Source organism: Hydractinia symbiolongicarpus, chromosome 4 (assembly GCF_029227915.1).
Source record: "Hydractinia symbiolongicarpus strain clone_291-10 chromosome 4, HSymV2.1, whole genome shotgun sequence".
In the NCBI taxonomy this organism is placed as follows: Eukaryota; Metazoa; Cnidaria; class Hydrozoa; order Anthoathecata; family Hydractiniidae; genus Hydractinia; species Hydractinia symbiolongicarpus.
In genome coordinates, this window is record NC_079878.1 from 14,883,069 (window position 1) to 14,900,474 (window position 17,406).

General features: G+C 34.8%; 1 protein-coding gene across 1 annotated transcript; it reads right to left on the reverse strand.

Moving 5' to 3' along the window:
- Window positions 1-15,788: 15,788 nt before the first annotated feature.
- Window positions 15,789-17,053, reverse strand: LOC130641524 (uncharacterized). The gene is made up of 2 exons (XM_057448353.1): window positions 16,450-17,053; window positions 15,789-16,372 (listed from the first exon to the last, which is right to left on the reverse strand). Exons 1-2 carry the CDS (start codon window positions 16,738-16,740, stop codon window positions 16,049-16,051), a joined length of 615 nt encoding a protein of 204 aa, XP_057304336.1. The 5' UTR covers window positions 16,741-17,053; the 3' UTR covers window positions 15,789-16,048.
- Window positions 17,054-17,406: the final 353 nt, after the last annotated feature.

Consider the following 17,406-nt stretch of genomic DNA (forward strand, 5'->3'; position numbering starts at 1 on the left):
TTCTAATTTTTTTTTCCCATATGGATCATTCCTATATGGGTCATTCAGGTCTTTTAAGGAGAGGCGTGCAATAGCACGCTACACCTCCACACACACAAAATGGGTTAGGCGTGCTTTTGATAGCACCTGCAAAATGACAAATTTTATAAGAATTTAACCAATGCACACACCCAAAAGCACACCTAAAATACTTGAGGTGTATTTTTTGGCACACACTTTTGCTAACCCGTATATATACTTATACAACAGACTAACCTGAAGACAAGAATATGTAGGACCGGCGAATTCGTATATTTCAACAGGCTAACTAGTATTTTGTAAACGTTTGTGAAGGTATAACTTATTTGAGAGTGGGAGGTAAGCTTTAAGTGCAAATTTCAACAAGTTTCTACTTTTCAACAAATTTCTACTTTTTAACTTGATTTTTTTTATGTTGTTAATATATTTTGCCTATGTGATGCGTGTGGATGGCAAAACTGAAAATCACAACATGTACCCCACAACTCATCTCATGTCCGCCAGATAAGATAGAATACCGTGAGGTCTTGGTATTCTATCTAATCCCGCAAACATGTGAATTTAAACATGTCTTGCCAATGAAATAAAAATTACAGGGAACTTAAATTTGTGTGTGCAGCGATTTTTAAGAATATAAAATCGCCGCATAAATATTTAGCCATGAAGAAATTATGCACGCAATGAATCACTTTTTCTTATTTTTAGGTTCGACATTCACAACCAACACTCGACAGAGTACAAAAAAGAAGAAACTCGACAGAGTATAAAAGCTAGACAATCAGATATTCAGATTTATTTGGTAAACCTATTGATGGACTTACTGGTGAACTTACTGAAATTATTAAGCCCGCTGAAACTATGTGGTTCTTAAATAATATGACCGAGGATTCTCTAGTTTTTAAAGGTTGTGTTTCTTGGCCACACGCCACCACTGGTATTGTGAACCCCGCGTATAAAAACTGCTGCCGTATGGTTCTTTTACTTCCTGGTAATGTTGAAACTAATCCTGGGCCTTACTCTGTTTTAAAGTCGGTACAGGGATCTTTTCATCAAAGGGATGTCAGGCTTGGAACTTTTATTGGCACACAATGTTTGTGTAATTCCCTGTTTGCGATCGTTTGGTTGGTTATTGAAAAGGTTTCTTTTTGGGACTGAGGTGATCTTGATCATATCCTCTGCGAAGGAACAAAGTTGTACACGAGCCTAGGTTACACAAACCAGTACTTGAGTGCAAGTGACCTCTCAAATAGTTTGACTGTTGAAAACGAGGTCATACAAGTACATGTTTAGAAAATATTTCTCATATTGTTACAGATAATAGCACTACTTTACGTACACTTCATAATTCATCACATTCCGATAAAGGACAAGGAATGTTGGGCATTATAAGCGGCGTTAGTTTTGCTATAATTTGGGGGCACCCACAAATTTATTTGATCCTCATAGCCGAAATAGTTTTGGACAAATAACAGAATGTGGTATCAGTCCTTTTAAAATTTGATTTATTACAAGAAGTTAAAAACTACATACGCGAAATATAAGTGTCCCCTAGTCAAGGAAGGTGTCTCGAAACTCAATATTTTGAAATACTGACAACTGAACAGATAACTGATAACATTATGCTTTCCGTTCGTAGAAAGAGAAAACTGGATCTAAACAAAAAGTACCGTAAATCCGAAAGAGCTTTCACGCAGGATAGATCTATGTTGCATTGAGTCGAGTCACAAGCTTAGAGGGTTTATACTTAACGGGGACATTTTCCAGATCAGCTATTAAATCAGAGACACGAGCAACCGAGCAATACAATTATATGCGAGAACACTCAAAATTGACATCAAAGGATACTGGCGTAATTAGTGAAAATTCAATCATAGTAACTTTGCTTAATACAAGATCCTACAACAAACATAAAAATGATATTAAGTCCGATCGCGTTCTCATGGACTTTACTTTAATTCCAAGCAACAATGTGGATAGGTTGGTCATAATGAAACTATAACGTTGTTTAATATTGTGAAAATTCCAGGTGTAAAATGACGAAGAAAAGGTTTCAAAAGAATGCTGTTAGTTTTCTACTTCTATATCGTAAAAATTCACTTAATCGAGATGAGTCATTATACCCTATTCAACATTTTTTGGGAAACGAAATCGTTGATGTTATACTCGGAGATTTTAATGTAAATGCATTTAATGACAAAAACTATTTCCTTGATTTTCTCAATGAATATAAACAGGTTGTAACCTCTCCAACTCATATATCCGGTTCACTTATTGACCACATCTATATCCATAAGAATGTTCTAAACACCTTTGAAGTCGATACGCTCGTCAAAAATGTGATCATGACGCAGTCAGGCTTAGACTTTCTCTAACATGATGTTTACGGAATCTTCTAGAAGGGCTACTTCAAATCAATTTCGACCTCAGAACGACAGATATTTACGTTGGGTTTACTTTATTGTTTTCTTTTTGTTTTAAACTTTGGTTGCATTGCAGATAACAGGCATGGCGTTTTTGTTCTCTAAGGATAGTCCCGCTGATGGCGGAAATCTTCAAGCCATCGGGCTTCTTGTTTTTTATGTTAATCACAATCAATTTCGAGAAAATGTTTTTGAAATCAGCAGAAATTAAAAACGTACGATATTTTTAAAATGAAACCACGTGTTTTATTTATGTGACTTATATTGCTATTTTCCTGGGGCGTTCAAAACATTTTTACTCGCTTAATAGACTATCGAGGCCATCAGGTTAACTCGCCAAAATTATTTTGTATAAGACCTCCGACTTGATCCCTGGTCGTATTGCCTACCCAGTGCTCGCCGAAGTCGGCCGAACCCAACGAACAGACCGTCTACCGCGAGGCAATAACAATAGGAAAAGTAAATTATTCCTACGCACCCATCCCCTAATATCAATCTTTCTTTTACCGTAAATTTTGACGACTTCGGCGAGATTCTTTTCACGTCACAAATTCTTTTGTTTTAACCAGAGTTCAAAAGTCCACACTTCGGCGGCCGCCGAAGTCGAATGTTTTTACGGCAGAAAACAAAGGAATCGAGAGGAACAAAATCAGCGAAACGTGGTAAAATGTAGTTCGACTACCGTGAAAACCATAGTACTTCGCAAAGCACATCGAAGGAGAAGCGAGCCTCGGCAAACACTCCTGGGTGGGGATAAAATTATTAACTCGGATCCTGCACAAAGGAACTCTAGTAAACGCTTATACTAAAAATATTCATTGCTTTAACTCAATTACTACTTTTAGATACGCATGATTTTCTCAATGGCAAAATTTCTCCTTAGGCGAGTGCCGAAGTGGCCGAAGTCTAAATCCGCCCCTGGGGAAGCGTGTTAGGTCCTCTTCTCTTCATCTTTCTCATGTATGATATCGATAAAAGCATTCAAAGCACACTCCTTTCAAGTTTTGCGGATGACACGCACTTGCTTCAACAATTACTCACCCTTAACGACTCAGAGAATCTTAAAATGTCACACTGAACCACGTTTATGCCTCAGCAAATCTCAACAATATGTTTCTTTATTAAACAAAATTTGAATTATTACAATACGGTATAAACCATGAACTAAAGCAATCTACCTAAAAGTCACCATTCGGAGAAACCATAACAACCATTAATTATGTTAAGGACTTAGGAGTAATCTTGAGCACTGACTGTACTTTCAAGTTTTATATCAACAATGTTATAGAAAAAGGAAAACGATTGTCAAGCTGGATCCCTCGAGTGTTTCAATCAAGAGGATCAGTAGATAGATACCAAATTTTCTACTTGTGGAAAACTAGACAAATAACTGCTTAAAACTTTCATGAAGAGCTAGCAACACCCCCAATAGCCTTTTATTCAAAATAATGGGTTATACCAATCCACCTAGCTGACATATGGTCGAGAAAAAAAAGATCTTGTAAAGAATTATTACTTGGAAGTTATGAAAAAGAAACATTTAAATTTTACATTGAAACTATCAGGCCTTCATATTGATACAGAGCATCCACATTTAGGTGCATCACCTGATGGATTAGTAAAACATGACTGTTATGGTGAAGGGTTAATCGAGATAAAGTGCCCATACAAACACTGTTTTGGATTTTTTGACTGGAAAGGGATGCACAATTTCTAATCAACGAGAATAGTAAACTTAAAAAACAACCACAAGTATTTCACTTAAGTATAGGACTTTTTATTATGGTCGTCTGCTGGAAATAGTTCTCTTGTGTGCGTTGCTAGATTTCATTCACAAAATGAAAACAAAATTGGATCAGTACTATTTTACCACTTTCCTAAAGGAAAGAGTAATCTGAGAAAATGACATTTGTTTAGACAATAAACAAAAAAACTATTGCCTGTATCGTAGACCATGTTATGAGCTAATGATTGCATGTAGCCATCTGGTATGTATAGTAGAACGGTACTGTTCTGGACATAAAATACCCAGTTTTCCCAGTAGGCACAAGAACGTTTTTTTTTTTTTTAACGTTCAAAATACGTCATTTGGATCGTTCAATTAACGGTCAAATAACGTACCATTTGCACATTCAATAACCACTTTTTCCAGGATGTTTAAATAACGTTCAAAATATACCGTTCAAATAACGTCATTCCGTTTTTCAGGGCGTTCAAATAACGTTCCATTTGTAACGTTTAAGTTACCTTATATGGTGATTTAAGAAACGTTTAAACAACGTCATTAAGTGAATTTCAGTTAAAAAGTTAAAAAAAAAACAGAATAGAAATATATGAATTTATTAAAATTAAAATCGGTGAAATACAAACGGCGTTAATTATTATGGAACACATAAAAATATCAGTATTAATTAAATATTAATAAATTATAATAAATAAATTTTTTTTCTCCTTTGAGGTTTCTAAGAAAAAAACTTTTTTACGACAGGCTAAACATGCAGGTTATTACAACACTGACATGAAAGCCAAGTCATCAAAATTTCAAGAAAAAACTTACTTTGTACGACAGGCTAAACATGCAGGTTATTACAACATTGACATGAAAGCCAAGTCATCAAAATTTCAAGAAAAAACTCATTTTGTGCGACAGGCTAAACATGCAGGCCATTACAACACTGACACGAAAGCCAAGTCATCAAAATTTCAAGAAAGAAACTCCTTTTTATGGTCATTACAACACTGACAAGCCCAAGAAACAGTTTTATATATATTCAAACCTTGGCTAGCTACATGGCTAGCTACACATCTATAATACACATATATAATAAGAAATTGTTTTATCCTAACTATTTATAAAATTACCTTACCCTGTGCGTACATTTACATAACATAAAATATATACAATTTTCTACCGCTACCTCTTTCCGCCATCATTATTGCCCACTAGACCATGTGCTTGCAAAATTCCCCGTTCCCTCTATACGGCTAATTCGCAATGCATTATGGTAGTTGTATTCCGCGAAAACGTAAACAAACCATTCGTAGTAACAAAAATGGCCGAACAAGTACACTTCATCCTTAATTCTACTCAAAACCAAAGCGATATACAAAATTCTAATCAAGACAACAGTTTTTTTCAAAACTTGGGCTCTCCTGCAAGCATTGGCTCAAACTTTTCATCAAGTTCAAGCTTTTTATTGCAAGCTAAAAGTAAAGGAGGAGGGATAACTTGCTGTGTACCTCTCTGTCAAAACAACTCAAAGAAGAATCCAGACTTATCTTTTTATGTCATTCCTAAAGACTCAGAGCTTCGAAAGAAATGGCTTTTTATGATCAGTAGAAAGGATTTTGTACCTTCTACATCGCATAGAGTTTGCTCTGTTCATTTCACTGGTGGAAAGAAGACATATATGAACAATGTTCCCACAATAGTCCCAAAAACTATCAAACCAACAGCTAGCAAACCAAGAAAAACTCTCAACAGTACAAACTGTAAATTGCAACTATTTTCTCCTGTGAGGGCTACGACAAATGACATTGCTGCAGAATTATCTGTGGAGGAAGAGTTAAAACAAGAGTTGGAAAAATTGAGAGCCGAAATTAGTTGTATGAGAATTCATGAAAAGGAACTTGATCAAACTATTGAAAAACAACAAGCCACTATAAGTGACATAGCATTTTCAATTGACCGGTTTAAACACAATGAAGCACACTTTAAGTTTTATACCGGATTCGAATCTTATAAATTATTCAAAGCAGTTTTAGAATATTTACAACCAGCTGCAAATAAACTAATATATTGGGGTTCAAATACTAACACTGAAAATACAAAAAATATAAACTCTACAAAACGAGGCCGATCACGATCATTGAGCGCAGAAGAAGAATTCTTTATGATACTGGTTCGAATTCGATGTGGACTTTTGTTAGAAGATATGGCTGTTCGATTTAATATGTCGACAAGTCACATAAGCAGAATATTGATTACATGGACAGATTTTTTACATTCACAATTCCGTATGCTTCCAATATGGGCTTCAAAAGAAACAGTACAAAATAGAATGCCGAAATGTTTTCAAAAAAGTTACCCAAATACCCGTGTCATATTAGATTGTACAGAAGTATTTGTGGAAATGCCTACGTCATATCGCACACAGTCGAAACTAGACAAACGAAACTAGAAGAATAGCATCTGTACGTGTACATGTCGAACGAGCAATCGAACGTATAAAAAATTACCGAATTTTACAAACAGTTTTCAAACTATCAATGGCTGCTGAACTCAATAAGATATGGGTTATTTGTTGTTATTTAGTTAATTTTTTACCACAGTTGGTACCAGATGTAAATACGAATGACTAAAAATTATAAACTTTCGTACACTATATATATATATATACTAGATCATGAAATATAAAGACAAAACAATATTGTGAGGAAACAATTTTATTTACTCACACTGTTGTTCTGTAATGTTGCTGTGCATGAAAGTGAAATAAAAGTGTGTTAGCTCAGGCAAAGTAATTCTGTTCCATTTTTCCTTTTGAAAAACTATTGTTTCCACATGTCGGTCAACTTTTGTATAAACAATAAAATCAATTTCATTGACTTGTGTTACTGCCATCACACCTTGACATTGGTGAAAATAATTATGTCTTTCTTTGAGTTTTGGCTTGCCATTCGATATTTGTAAAAAAAAATTTTTATCTTTGCATGCGTCAGAAATAGAGCAATCCTTTTTTGAATATGGGCACTTCACCTCAATCAATCGAGCATTCCCATTCAAAGTTGTTGCGCCATCAGGACTTGCACCTAACCACGGCCATTTTGGATTAATAACGAAACCACATTTTTCGACTTCAATATTTTTCTCGGTTTGATACCAGTTTAGAGCATTAACTTCATTTTCTAAGCCCCATTTGCAGGCCTCTGATGTAAAGTTTTTATTTTTATTTAGACATTTTTGTAATATGCTTTTTGGATGTATATTTTTTCTTCTATTTATAATAGATCCAAAATTGGATGATGTTATGCGTTTCTTTCTTTCTGTGTACCACATATCACATTTATACTGAGTACATGTGGATTTTTCTATGTCTCGAACTTGTTCGGCATTGACATGAATGAAATTGTTTACAAATGACTTTTGCTCATCTGATAACTCTGCTATTTCTGGTTCAAAGTCAAGAGCCTGCAAAAATAAATTAACTGTCGGACGTAATTCAACTGTTTCACTGTTTGTCTGTTCAAAATTAAATTCTTTTATAGATGTGTCATAAAATGATGATGGTTTATAGTCATTTCCTTGTAATAAATATGCCATTGAAGTTCCTTGCCCTATTTCAAATAAGTCTGTCGCTAATTTTTTGACTTTTTCGGTTGAGGGCTCATGTGCAAACAGTGGTGTAGAACAAAATTTTCTATTTCCTGTGACCAACGGTCTTTTGCGACTTTCATTTGTGTCTTTCGTAAGGTCTGCTTTCTCGAATGCCATTGCAGAAAATTTTATTGGTGCAGAATTTGCACTTTCTCCAGGTACATGCCATTTTTGTAACAAATCTGTGCATGTCTTGTCATCAGGGACAATTTTTAAGTCCAACTGTTTGTATTCAACCAATTGAAATAGAACTGCTGCGACATGCTTACAGCATCCTCCTGCTCCAGCTTTACATAAACATTTCGCATACAAAATATCACCACTTCTTTGACACAGGTGGACATAAACAGAATATTTTTCTCTTTTCATGGAAGCAGCTACAAAACATTTCACAAGAAAAGTTAATTTTTCAGCCATAACATTACTTTTAACTCTCACTTTCTTCACGTAGCTCTCCTTGAATAGTTGGTATCCAAGAATTTTATGCTTTGTAGCACCCTTCGGCTTGCTATCACAGCTATTTCCAAGAACTAAATATTGGTGAATTTTCTCCTGGGTGATCGAAGGCATAGCTGCAAGATCAGTTGACCATTGACTTATATCTTCGTGTGTTCTTTCCTCCACTTCTTCGTCCCTCTCGGCATTTGTTAATTCTTTAAAAACAGGTCTTGGTACCACACAAGAGCTTTGAGAAAAGCTAGGCCCAAGATCTGTAGAGCTTAAAATTATATCTAAATCTGTATCCTTATTTATTACTTCCATTTCGACTTCTTTCACTCCTAAAACCTCACTAACTAACAATATTTAAATGTTTACATCAATAACACGGGTTTTGGATAAGGGAGATAATGATTTTCTTGAGGAGATTTGAAAATTATCACAAACAATAACGGCTTTTTGTTATTATCGCCACAATAAAAAGAATGCTGTTATTTATTTACAAACTCTCGCTTCTGGGAGGGAAAACTGTAGAATACAACTACCATAATGCATTGCGAATTAGCCGTATAGAGGGAACGGGGAATTGAACCATTCGCGCTCATAGCTCGCAATGGCTGATGGTTTTCAACCTCGTACCCGGATTCCTTTTCTCTTTTGACTACCAAGGCACAAGTAAAAGAGACAGAGTTCTGGAAGCGATGTGAATGGGACAACGAGACAAGCTGCTTGCATTAAAACAATAGGCTACCGCACCACGCGTGTTTTGTTGAGTATTCCCTGGGGGCTGGGGGCTAAAATTAACACTTCTTTAACACTACTATGCAAACGACGCTTTTGTAACAACACATACACATACACATTTTCTTTAAAAGGAAAAAGATAGCGCACAGTACGGTCATGTTAAGTTGTGTCAAGATGTTAATTTTTTTGTACTTGTATTTGCTATCAAGAAACCTCCTCACGGTTGTGAATTGTTCAAAGATGGTTATGCAATTCGTGATAATATTATTCTGAAAGAAGACAGTTATGTGTACCCTTCTTTATGGCAATATAATATGGATAAACGTACATTTTATCGCCAGGGATATTTCTTCAAATTGTTATTGTTGTTATCTGGGGATATCGAGATCTACCCTGGACCATTTGTTCCCGAACTTAGCAATCTCTTGAAAAATAAAGCATGGTTCATCAAAATGTTCGGGGGTGATTTGGTAACAAACCTTATATCGAATTTATTACCGACAATCATAAAAACATCGACAGTATTTCCCTCAGTGAAACACATATCGCTTCTACAGATTTATATCGGTATGAAATTCTGGGGTATCAGTTTCACAGTAGACCCCGCAATCGTGCCTCTGGTGGAGGTGTTGGAGCGTATATATCATCGAATATTACGTGTGAGCGACGCCTGGATTTAGAGAACGAAAATATCGAACTTATGTGGCTGGAAATTCAACTGAATAATGCAAAGAACTTTTTTGTTGGAGTCATTTATCGACCCCCGGATCCTTCCAACTTTCTGCCGAAAAACTTCAACCAACCTTTATCAGATAATTTAACTAAAACGATTTCGGAATCAAAAGAAGTTATTCTAATGGGAGATGTAAATGTTTACTATTTAGACAAGAAATCGAATATTGAATTCAAAACGATCTTGAATTTACATGGTCTGAAGCATCTCATAACAGCACCCACGAAAATAACGAAAGATACAAGAACATTGATAGATATTATTGCTACTACTAATTATCAAAACGTCAAATGTTCGTGCACTATTCCGTCCGGTATAGCTGATCATGAAATGGTTGGATGCATTAGGAAAGCTAATCACAGTAAATATGTGCCAAAAACAATCACAGTCCGTGATTACAGAAATTACGATCCTGATTCTGCATGTAACGATCTAAACTCAAAGGACTGGAAGTACTTCTATTCCTTGAAAGACGTAAACTCAGCATGGAATGTTTTCTACGACTACCTTATTAATACGATCAACGTTCATGCTTCTAAAATCTCGCGACGAATTAAGGGCAAAGCTTGCCCATGGATGACCCCTGAAATCAAAGGCCTCGTGGCGGAGAGAGATTGCAGTTTTCGTTAAAGCAGGAAGACGAAAAAAGAAGCTGATATATCTATGTATAAAAACTTGAGAAATCGAGTCAACATTCTTGTTCGCAAGGCTATATCAATATATAACAAAAACTTATTAGCCGAACATAAAAATGACCCTAGTAAATTTTGGTCGGTTATAAAGTCTATTTATGATGTCAAAGGGAAATCTAAAATTGTTGACCGGACTTTTACTGTCGATGGAGTGGAAACATCTGACAAACGCTCAATTGCAAATGGATTTTGTACATACTTTTCCAAAATCATTGGTCTCCTCAAAAATATTTCTTTCCCATTAGTAAATCTTACATGGACTTACCGTATCAGACCACCAAGAAGGACTAATGCAACTTTCAAGTTCAAATACGTCTCCAAAGTTGAAGTGGAGTCTTACCTGAAATCAATCAAGCGAAACAAAACAACTGGATTGGACGACTTGCCCGCTGGATTTCTTAAGGATACTGCAAAAATTATATCATCACCACTATCACATTTGATCAACACGTCTTTAGAATCAGGACTAGTACCAACACCATGGAAAGCTGCCAAAGTGAACCCAGTTTTTAAATCAGGATCCAAGAATGACTTCGGAAACTATCGGCCAATTTCGATCTTGCCAATTGTATCGAAAATTATCGAAAAAGCGGTACAAAAGCAACTTACAGCATTTCTGGAGGGAAGTAAGTTATTATCGAAAAATCAATTCGGTTTTCGATCAAAAAGATCAACTGAACTAGCTACCACTTTTCTTCTGGACGATATAAGAATATCTGTTGATAGTGGCCATGTTGTTGGAGCAGTTTTTGTAGATCTCACAAAGGCATTTGACACTTTAAGTCTTGCCGAATTCCAATCAAAATTAGCTGCTTACGGTGTACAGGATAATGAATTATCTTGGTTTTCGGACTACCTTTTTAACCGAAAGCAGTCAGTGGTATACGGTGGTCAAAATTCCAATTCACAATCAGTTACATCTAGTGTTCCTGAAGGATCATTTCTTGGACCACTCTATTTTTACTGTACTTGAATGACGTTGGTGATAACATAATGCATAGTAATATAATACACTACGCAGATGACACCGTCCTTTACTGGAAAAGACTTATATGAATTGAGCCAAAGCTGTCTACAGATTTCTCAGCCTTATGTAACTGGTGTGCAGATAACGAGCTCTTAATCAACATGAAAAAGAACAAAACTGAAGTCATGATGTTCGGTACAGCCCAAAGATTATCTAAGCTGCCAAGAATAATCGAATTGAAATATCAGTATGGCATCATTAACGTTACTACCTCATATAAATACATGGGTATCAAAATGGACAGTACCTTGAACTTAAACAGCCAGTTTGATACTAGTTATAAGAAAGCAAGTGCACGTCTCAACCTCTTGGCAAGATTACGAAATCACATGGACATTGACACAGTTAATGCTATCTACAGAACTATGGTCCTCCCGATGTTCAAATACTGTAGTCTTGTACAAATGAAAAAAACACCAACGCAACTGAAACAGCTCTCCTTTCAAACGTAGCATACTTATGCTACGTTTGAAAGGAGAGCTGCACGTATATTTTGAAACACTGACGATTCAAAACTACCAACAATTCAAGGCTTCTGGAAGAGAACAGCCTGCGAATTTGTTCGAAAGCGCCTTGATGATATGATATGTGAAAACTTTCACAACTTCTTCGAGAAAGTTAATCATTCCTTCGCGACGAGAAACAACAATGTATCTTTACGTTTTCCCGCCCTGCGAACGGAGTATGGAAAACGGTCCAGTGGGTTTATGGCTGCAAAAATTTACAATGAACTTCCTATAAATATCAGAAATGAATTGTCATTTACTAAATTTTCATTATTATTAAAAGAGCACCTTATTAGCTAATATCTAATGTTACCATTCTACTATATATATATATATATGTTATATTTTATTTCAGTTTAGTTTAAAGTTTATCCATGATTTCATCCTTTCATTTCCTCGTTTTTTGTTTTGCCATTCTTTAGTTCCCTTCAAATTCAAACTTTCTATTTTCTCATCCTATTTTGTTCAACATTATAACATTTTAGCTACGCATTTCTATAAGTTATATATATAGTTACATATATATAGTTACATACTGCTATATGATGAAAGAAGACTACCTCAATTTTCTATGTTTTTGGTATGTCTTTTTGTATTGTATATTAATTATTTATATTTTGAAGTTTATTACTAATAGTTTTTCCCTGTGATTTAGTCGATGATTCACCTCATGAGTTCCTCATTCTAAGGATTTTTACTTCAATTTATTTCTAAATTTTGGTTCTGTCTGTTTTTAGCTATTGTGACAGTTTTAGTTTCAGTCTTTTGTTTTTACAGTTTTATGCGTTTTCATTCCTCATATTTATTTTTATATTTGCTTTTGTTTTTATATTACACAGGACACATATGGGAAACAGCATTATATGTTGATATGTAAATATCCTGTAAATAAATAAAATAAAATTTTTAAAGATAAAATTAAAATTTTTTTAAACGTCCAATGATTCTGACATGTTCTATAAATTATAGACACTTTACCTTCAGTTATATTAAAATGCATAACTTTTTTTATTTACACTACCAAGTTTCAATTTCATCAATACTAGTAGAAGGTGATTTTTAAATGAGAAATAATTTAAAACTTTCTTGGCTGTCCGAGTTACAATTTATAATAACTATTCAAATAAGGCAGGTTTTTAAATAACCGTCAAGAAATTTAACCTCTTTTTTTAATATTATAATAGTCTAATAGTTTACGCTTCAAAGTCATCCGATTTTTTTTTGAATAAAAAAAAGTTTAAAAAGTAAAAGAAGCTAAACTAGCTAGATAGCTGCATTGTTTATTTGACTTTCTTGCCATTTGTCTCTACGAATCAGCGCTACCCATCGCTTTCTTTAATGTGCACTGGTTTGTGTCTTATCTGAAGGTATTCTGTAAATCTTGGTATTCTCCTTTGTCCTTCGGTTTGAACAAATTTTGTATAATTATAGGTAAAATGGAAGTTTGATGTTTAGTTGTTGTCTCAACTGGAAAGGCGCTAAAAAGCGCAATGAAAAGACATTTATTAACAAGAAGCCCTGCGGCGTAAAGATTTTCGCCATTACCAATAATCTGAGTAAAGTACTGAACTTTGAAGAAGACTGAGTAATATGGGGGAACAAAATCATTAAATTTTCTAAAATTTTCAAATTCAATTTTTGATTATTATTAAAACTGTAAATCATAGCTAACTTAAGTTACGTAAACTTCATTTCTGTATAAGAACAAATTTAAAAGAAAACAATAAACCTGAAACGATTTTTCTTTTCCTCTAAAACCCCACTTGGAAAATATGTTTTAAGGTGGTACTATTACCTTTCACCAAAAGTATTCAGCCTCAACAATTCCTCTTTAAATTGAAAGTCATGAATATCCATCCATCCATCCATCCATCCATATTTAATATTGAAGAAAATTTTTTTCATTTGAGGTAGGCAATGGGAGAGGAAAATCGCTTTATTTTTGTGCGATAATCAAGCGGTGGTATATGTCTTGACCTCTGTCCTTAATACCTCTATTCTGTTGAGCGAACCAAGTGTTTCTGCTGTCTTAAAAATTTTATATATTCCAGGACTTATGTACTGGAAAAAGCTAACAACGCAGCTCACGCGTTATCCAGATTTTTTTCAAAATTTTATCGCCTGAATAAATTCCCGATTCTTGCAACCGCTGTCGAATAAACAGAATTATGGCACGAACGGACACCTGGTTAAAATATCGTCACTTCAGGTAATCGTATCGAATCCCATGACGCAAGCTCGGTCACCTATTCTTAAAGGAATGGTGCATATTCTTTAATAGCAATCTTTATTGCTACCCTCACGGTAGAGATGGGTGCGGAGATGGGAGTCCACTTATCACGGTGGTTACAAGTAACCCAGGCAATGATTTCTGCCGGCTTTAGACCACTGTGAGGATGATAACGTATTGGATTTCAGACGGTATCCTTTAGAATCGGTCCATACATCCACGTATTAATTCTTATACAACATTAACTAATCATGTTCTTTTAATTTGTTTTAGCATAATATTCAAAACCTAAGTTTTTTACCCAGCAATGAGATGCGACATTAACGGTTAGTGTATTATTTACTCGTATTCTAGCAAGCAACTTGTACATTTACAGGCTTTGTGTCAGGGAAGGGTTTTTTCGTGGTGGGAATGAAGATTCTACTTACTCTCTCGCCTGTAAATATGATCAATTCAGAGAATGCGAGTAAAGCAAGGGCGCAGCTAGAGATACGCCAAAAATTGGTAAAATTGGCCTGAAATAAAATCAAATTTTACAAAGCATTTTGTAAAAAATAACTACATCCTCAGGTTATTAAAATCAAATTTAAAATCTTTTTATACAAGTATAATCACATCTAATTACACGAAGTAAAAACACGAGAAAATAACCAGGAAAGATAAAACAGAAGCAAGACTACAAACCTGAAACAATTATAAAAGTAAGGTTCATGAAATTGATGTCTTTTTAGTCATTTAAAGAAGGCTCTTGTGATGTAAAGCCTGGGATATTTTACGCTTTTTTGTTTCCTTTGAAGCTTTTGTATAACCTGGCCATAACAGTTTGCTTTAGAGTTCAAAAAAAGCTGGAATAATTGCTTCTTTTTCTCTGGTTTAAAGGCGTTGGTTTGGGCCTCAACAAATCGTTATGGATAACCAGCGTTTTTAGATTTCGTTAGTGTTTTTACTTCGTGTAATTAGGTGTAATTATACTTATTTTAATTCTAAGAATGTACTTACCTGAAGATGTAACTATTTGTCAGGAAAAGCTTTGTAGAAGTTTATTTAATGAATGTGTTTTTAAAAAATTAAATACGGAAGATGTCGTCGAATGATTTTTTGAGTCGTCGAATGGTTTGTGGACTCGTCGAATTTGTCCAGTCGTCGAATGGCTTATCGACTTGTCTAATGGCTTGTAGACTCGTCGAATGGTTTGATGGTTTATCAAATATTCAAATGGTTTGATTGTTTGTCGAATCCCAAATGATTTGTCGAGTCGTCGAATGGCTTACCAAGCCGTCAATGGTTTATCGACTCCTCGAATGGTTTGTGGACTTGTCGGATAATTTGTCGAGTCGTCGAATGGCTTATTGAGTCGTCGAATATTTTGTCGAATCGTCAAATGGTTTTATGGCTTGTCGAATTGTCAAATAGTTTCATGGTTTGTAAGTTAGTGCTTTAGAAAAACTTAGAAATGCTTACTAAACACGAGGCAAATTAACCTAAAATTGTTTGTTAAAACCAATGAAAAGAATTTTTACTTTACTAGTTTATACTACTGATATTTTATGTTAGAATATGGTCAACATAATTACCACTATGTATTTTCAACCCTAGAATGCTTAATTCAATTACTCTTTTCATAACGGTTTGTGGAAGGTATCTTGTATTTCCTATGGAGCTCTTTGGAGCAAATAAAGTACAGTATTGCTTTTTTTAAAAAATTCTAGCTATTTTGTAGCAATAGTTTATACTATTTACACAATATTTTTTAAGAAAACAAATATTAAGTCGCTTGTTTTACCAAATATGTTCCCCACAACCAATTTTACTATTGCATTTTTAAGTGAATCGTCCTTGTACTTGACTCCAATCACTAATGCGCTACCATATTACCAGATTGCATAAAGCAAACACGACAAGAAAAACTTTCCACCATTTTGTTTGCAAACGTAAGGTAGTCGAAAGGACAGTTGGTTTTTCTGTCGTTAAATCCACAACTTTTTTTATAACGGAAACTAACTTTTTCCTAGAAACGGAAGTTCCGACAATAAACTGATACTCGGCTGCATCTTTGAAGTTCAAGTCTTTAATTTCAAGTTTCGACAGCCAGCCATCCTCTGTTTGCTGTGAATTTTCGATACTTATGCGACCTTTTGCAATGTTTGCGATTTTTCCGCCGTCTTTTGTCCAATGTAAATCACTTTCCTAAAATAAACCAAAAGAATCAAGCATTACTCAAGTCAACACCCTTCACTCCATACCCTTATAACTTTCAAGCCTACCGTCACTGGTGGGTATCCTCCGCTTATTTTTGCTGTCAGCACTATTTTTTTTCCTTTCTCGCCTACCAGATTCCTTCCACCTCCTAAATTTGATTTGATCGAGACAAAAGGTTTCACATGAACTGTTACGTCAATAGTGCTATGAAATGAACAATACTCGCCAATCAGCTCGACTTTATATTTTCCAGAAAGCTGTTTATGATTTAAATTTTTTAAGAGCAACCGTTTGCGTTCATAAGCTTCTCCTGTGTCGTCTAATAATGCAAAAAGAAGTACAATAGCACAATGCATAACATTTTTGTGTTTCTTTTTGATGCAACAAAACTTGGGAAAGTAACCAAGTTAAAGGTGGAGGTGGCTTTCATCGCAAAGATGATCCAAAAGAGGTGAGAATGGTGGTCGGTATGCCAATTTTTACCCCTCCCTTCGTAGTTTAAATGTGTCAAGGCTATGTAATATACTCGAGATAAGAAAGACATATTTTATTGTAAAAGAAAAGAATTCTTACCCAAGAATACAAACTGGGTTGATTGTTTGATAAAAATTCCATCTTTATACCAGCGAATATCCTTGATATGCTTGTCTGTGTTGGTTCTTATTTCCAGAATATCACTCTTCTCTTCAACAACAACATGTGGCGAGCTTGTAATCCAAGTAATATTGGGAAAATCTAAGTGCCACAACAAGATGTCAATATTAAGTGTTAAAACTCGTTGAAATAGCAGTAAGTTGTTCTATACCCAATTTATTATCTATTTTCAGGGACGGTGTTTTAACTAAAGTAACCTGTTAAGAAGGTTGGTTTAGCGTAAATTAAAACTAAAAGGAGGAACTAAAAGAAGGAAGGCTATTTTGGGAGAATCTTAGCATGTTTAGGTTTTTATTGAGGTATCAGTTTTAAAACATAGACTTCTGGACCTCGCTGGTGTTATAATTCGTGAATTCTCAAGTCGTCGT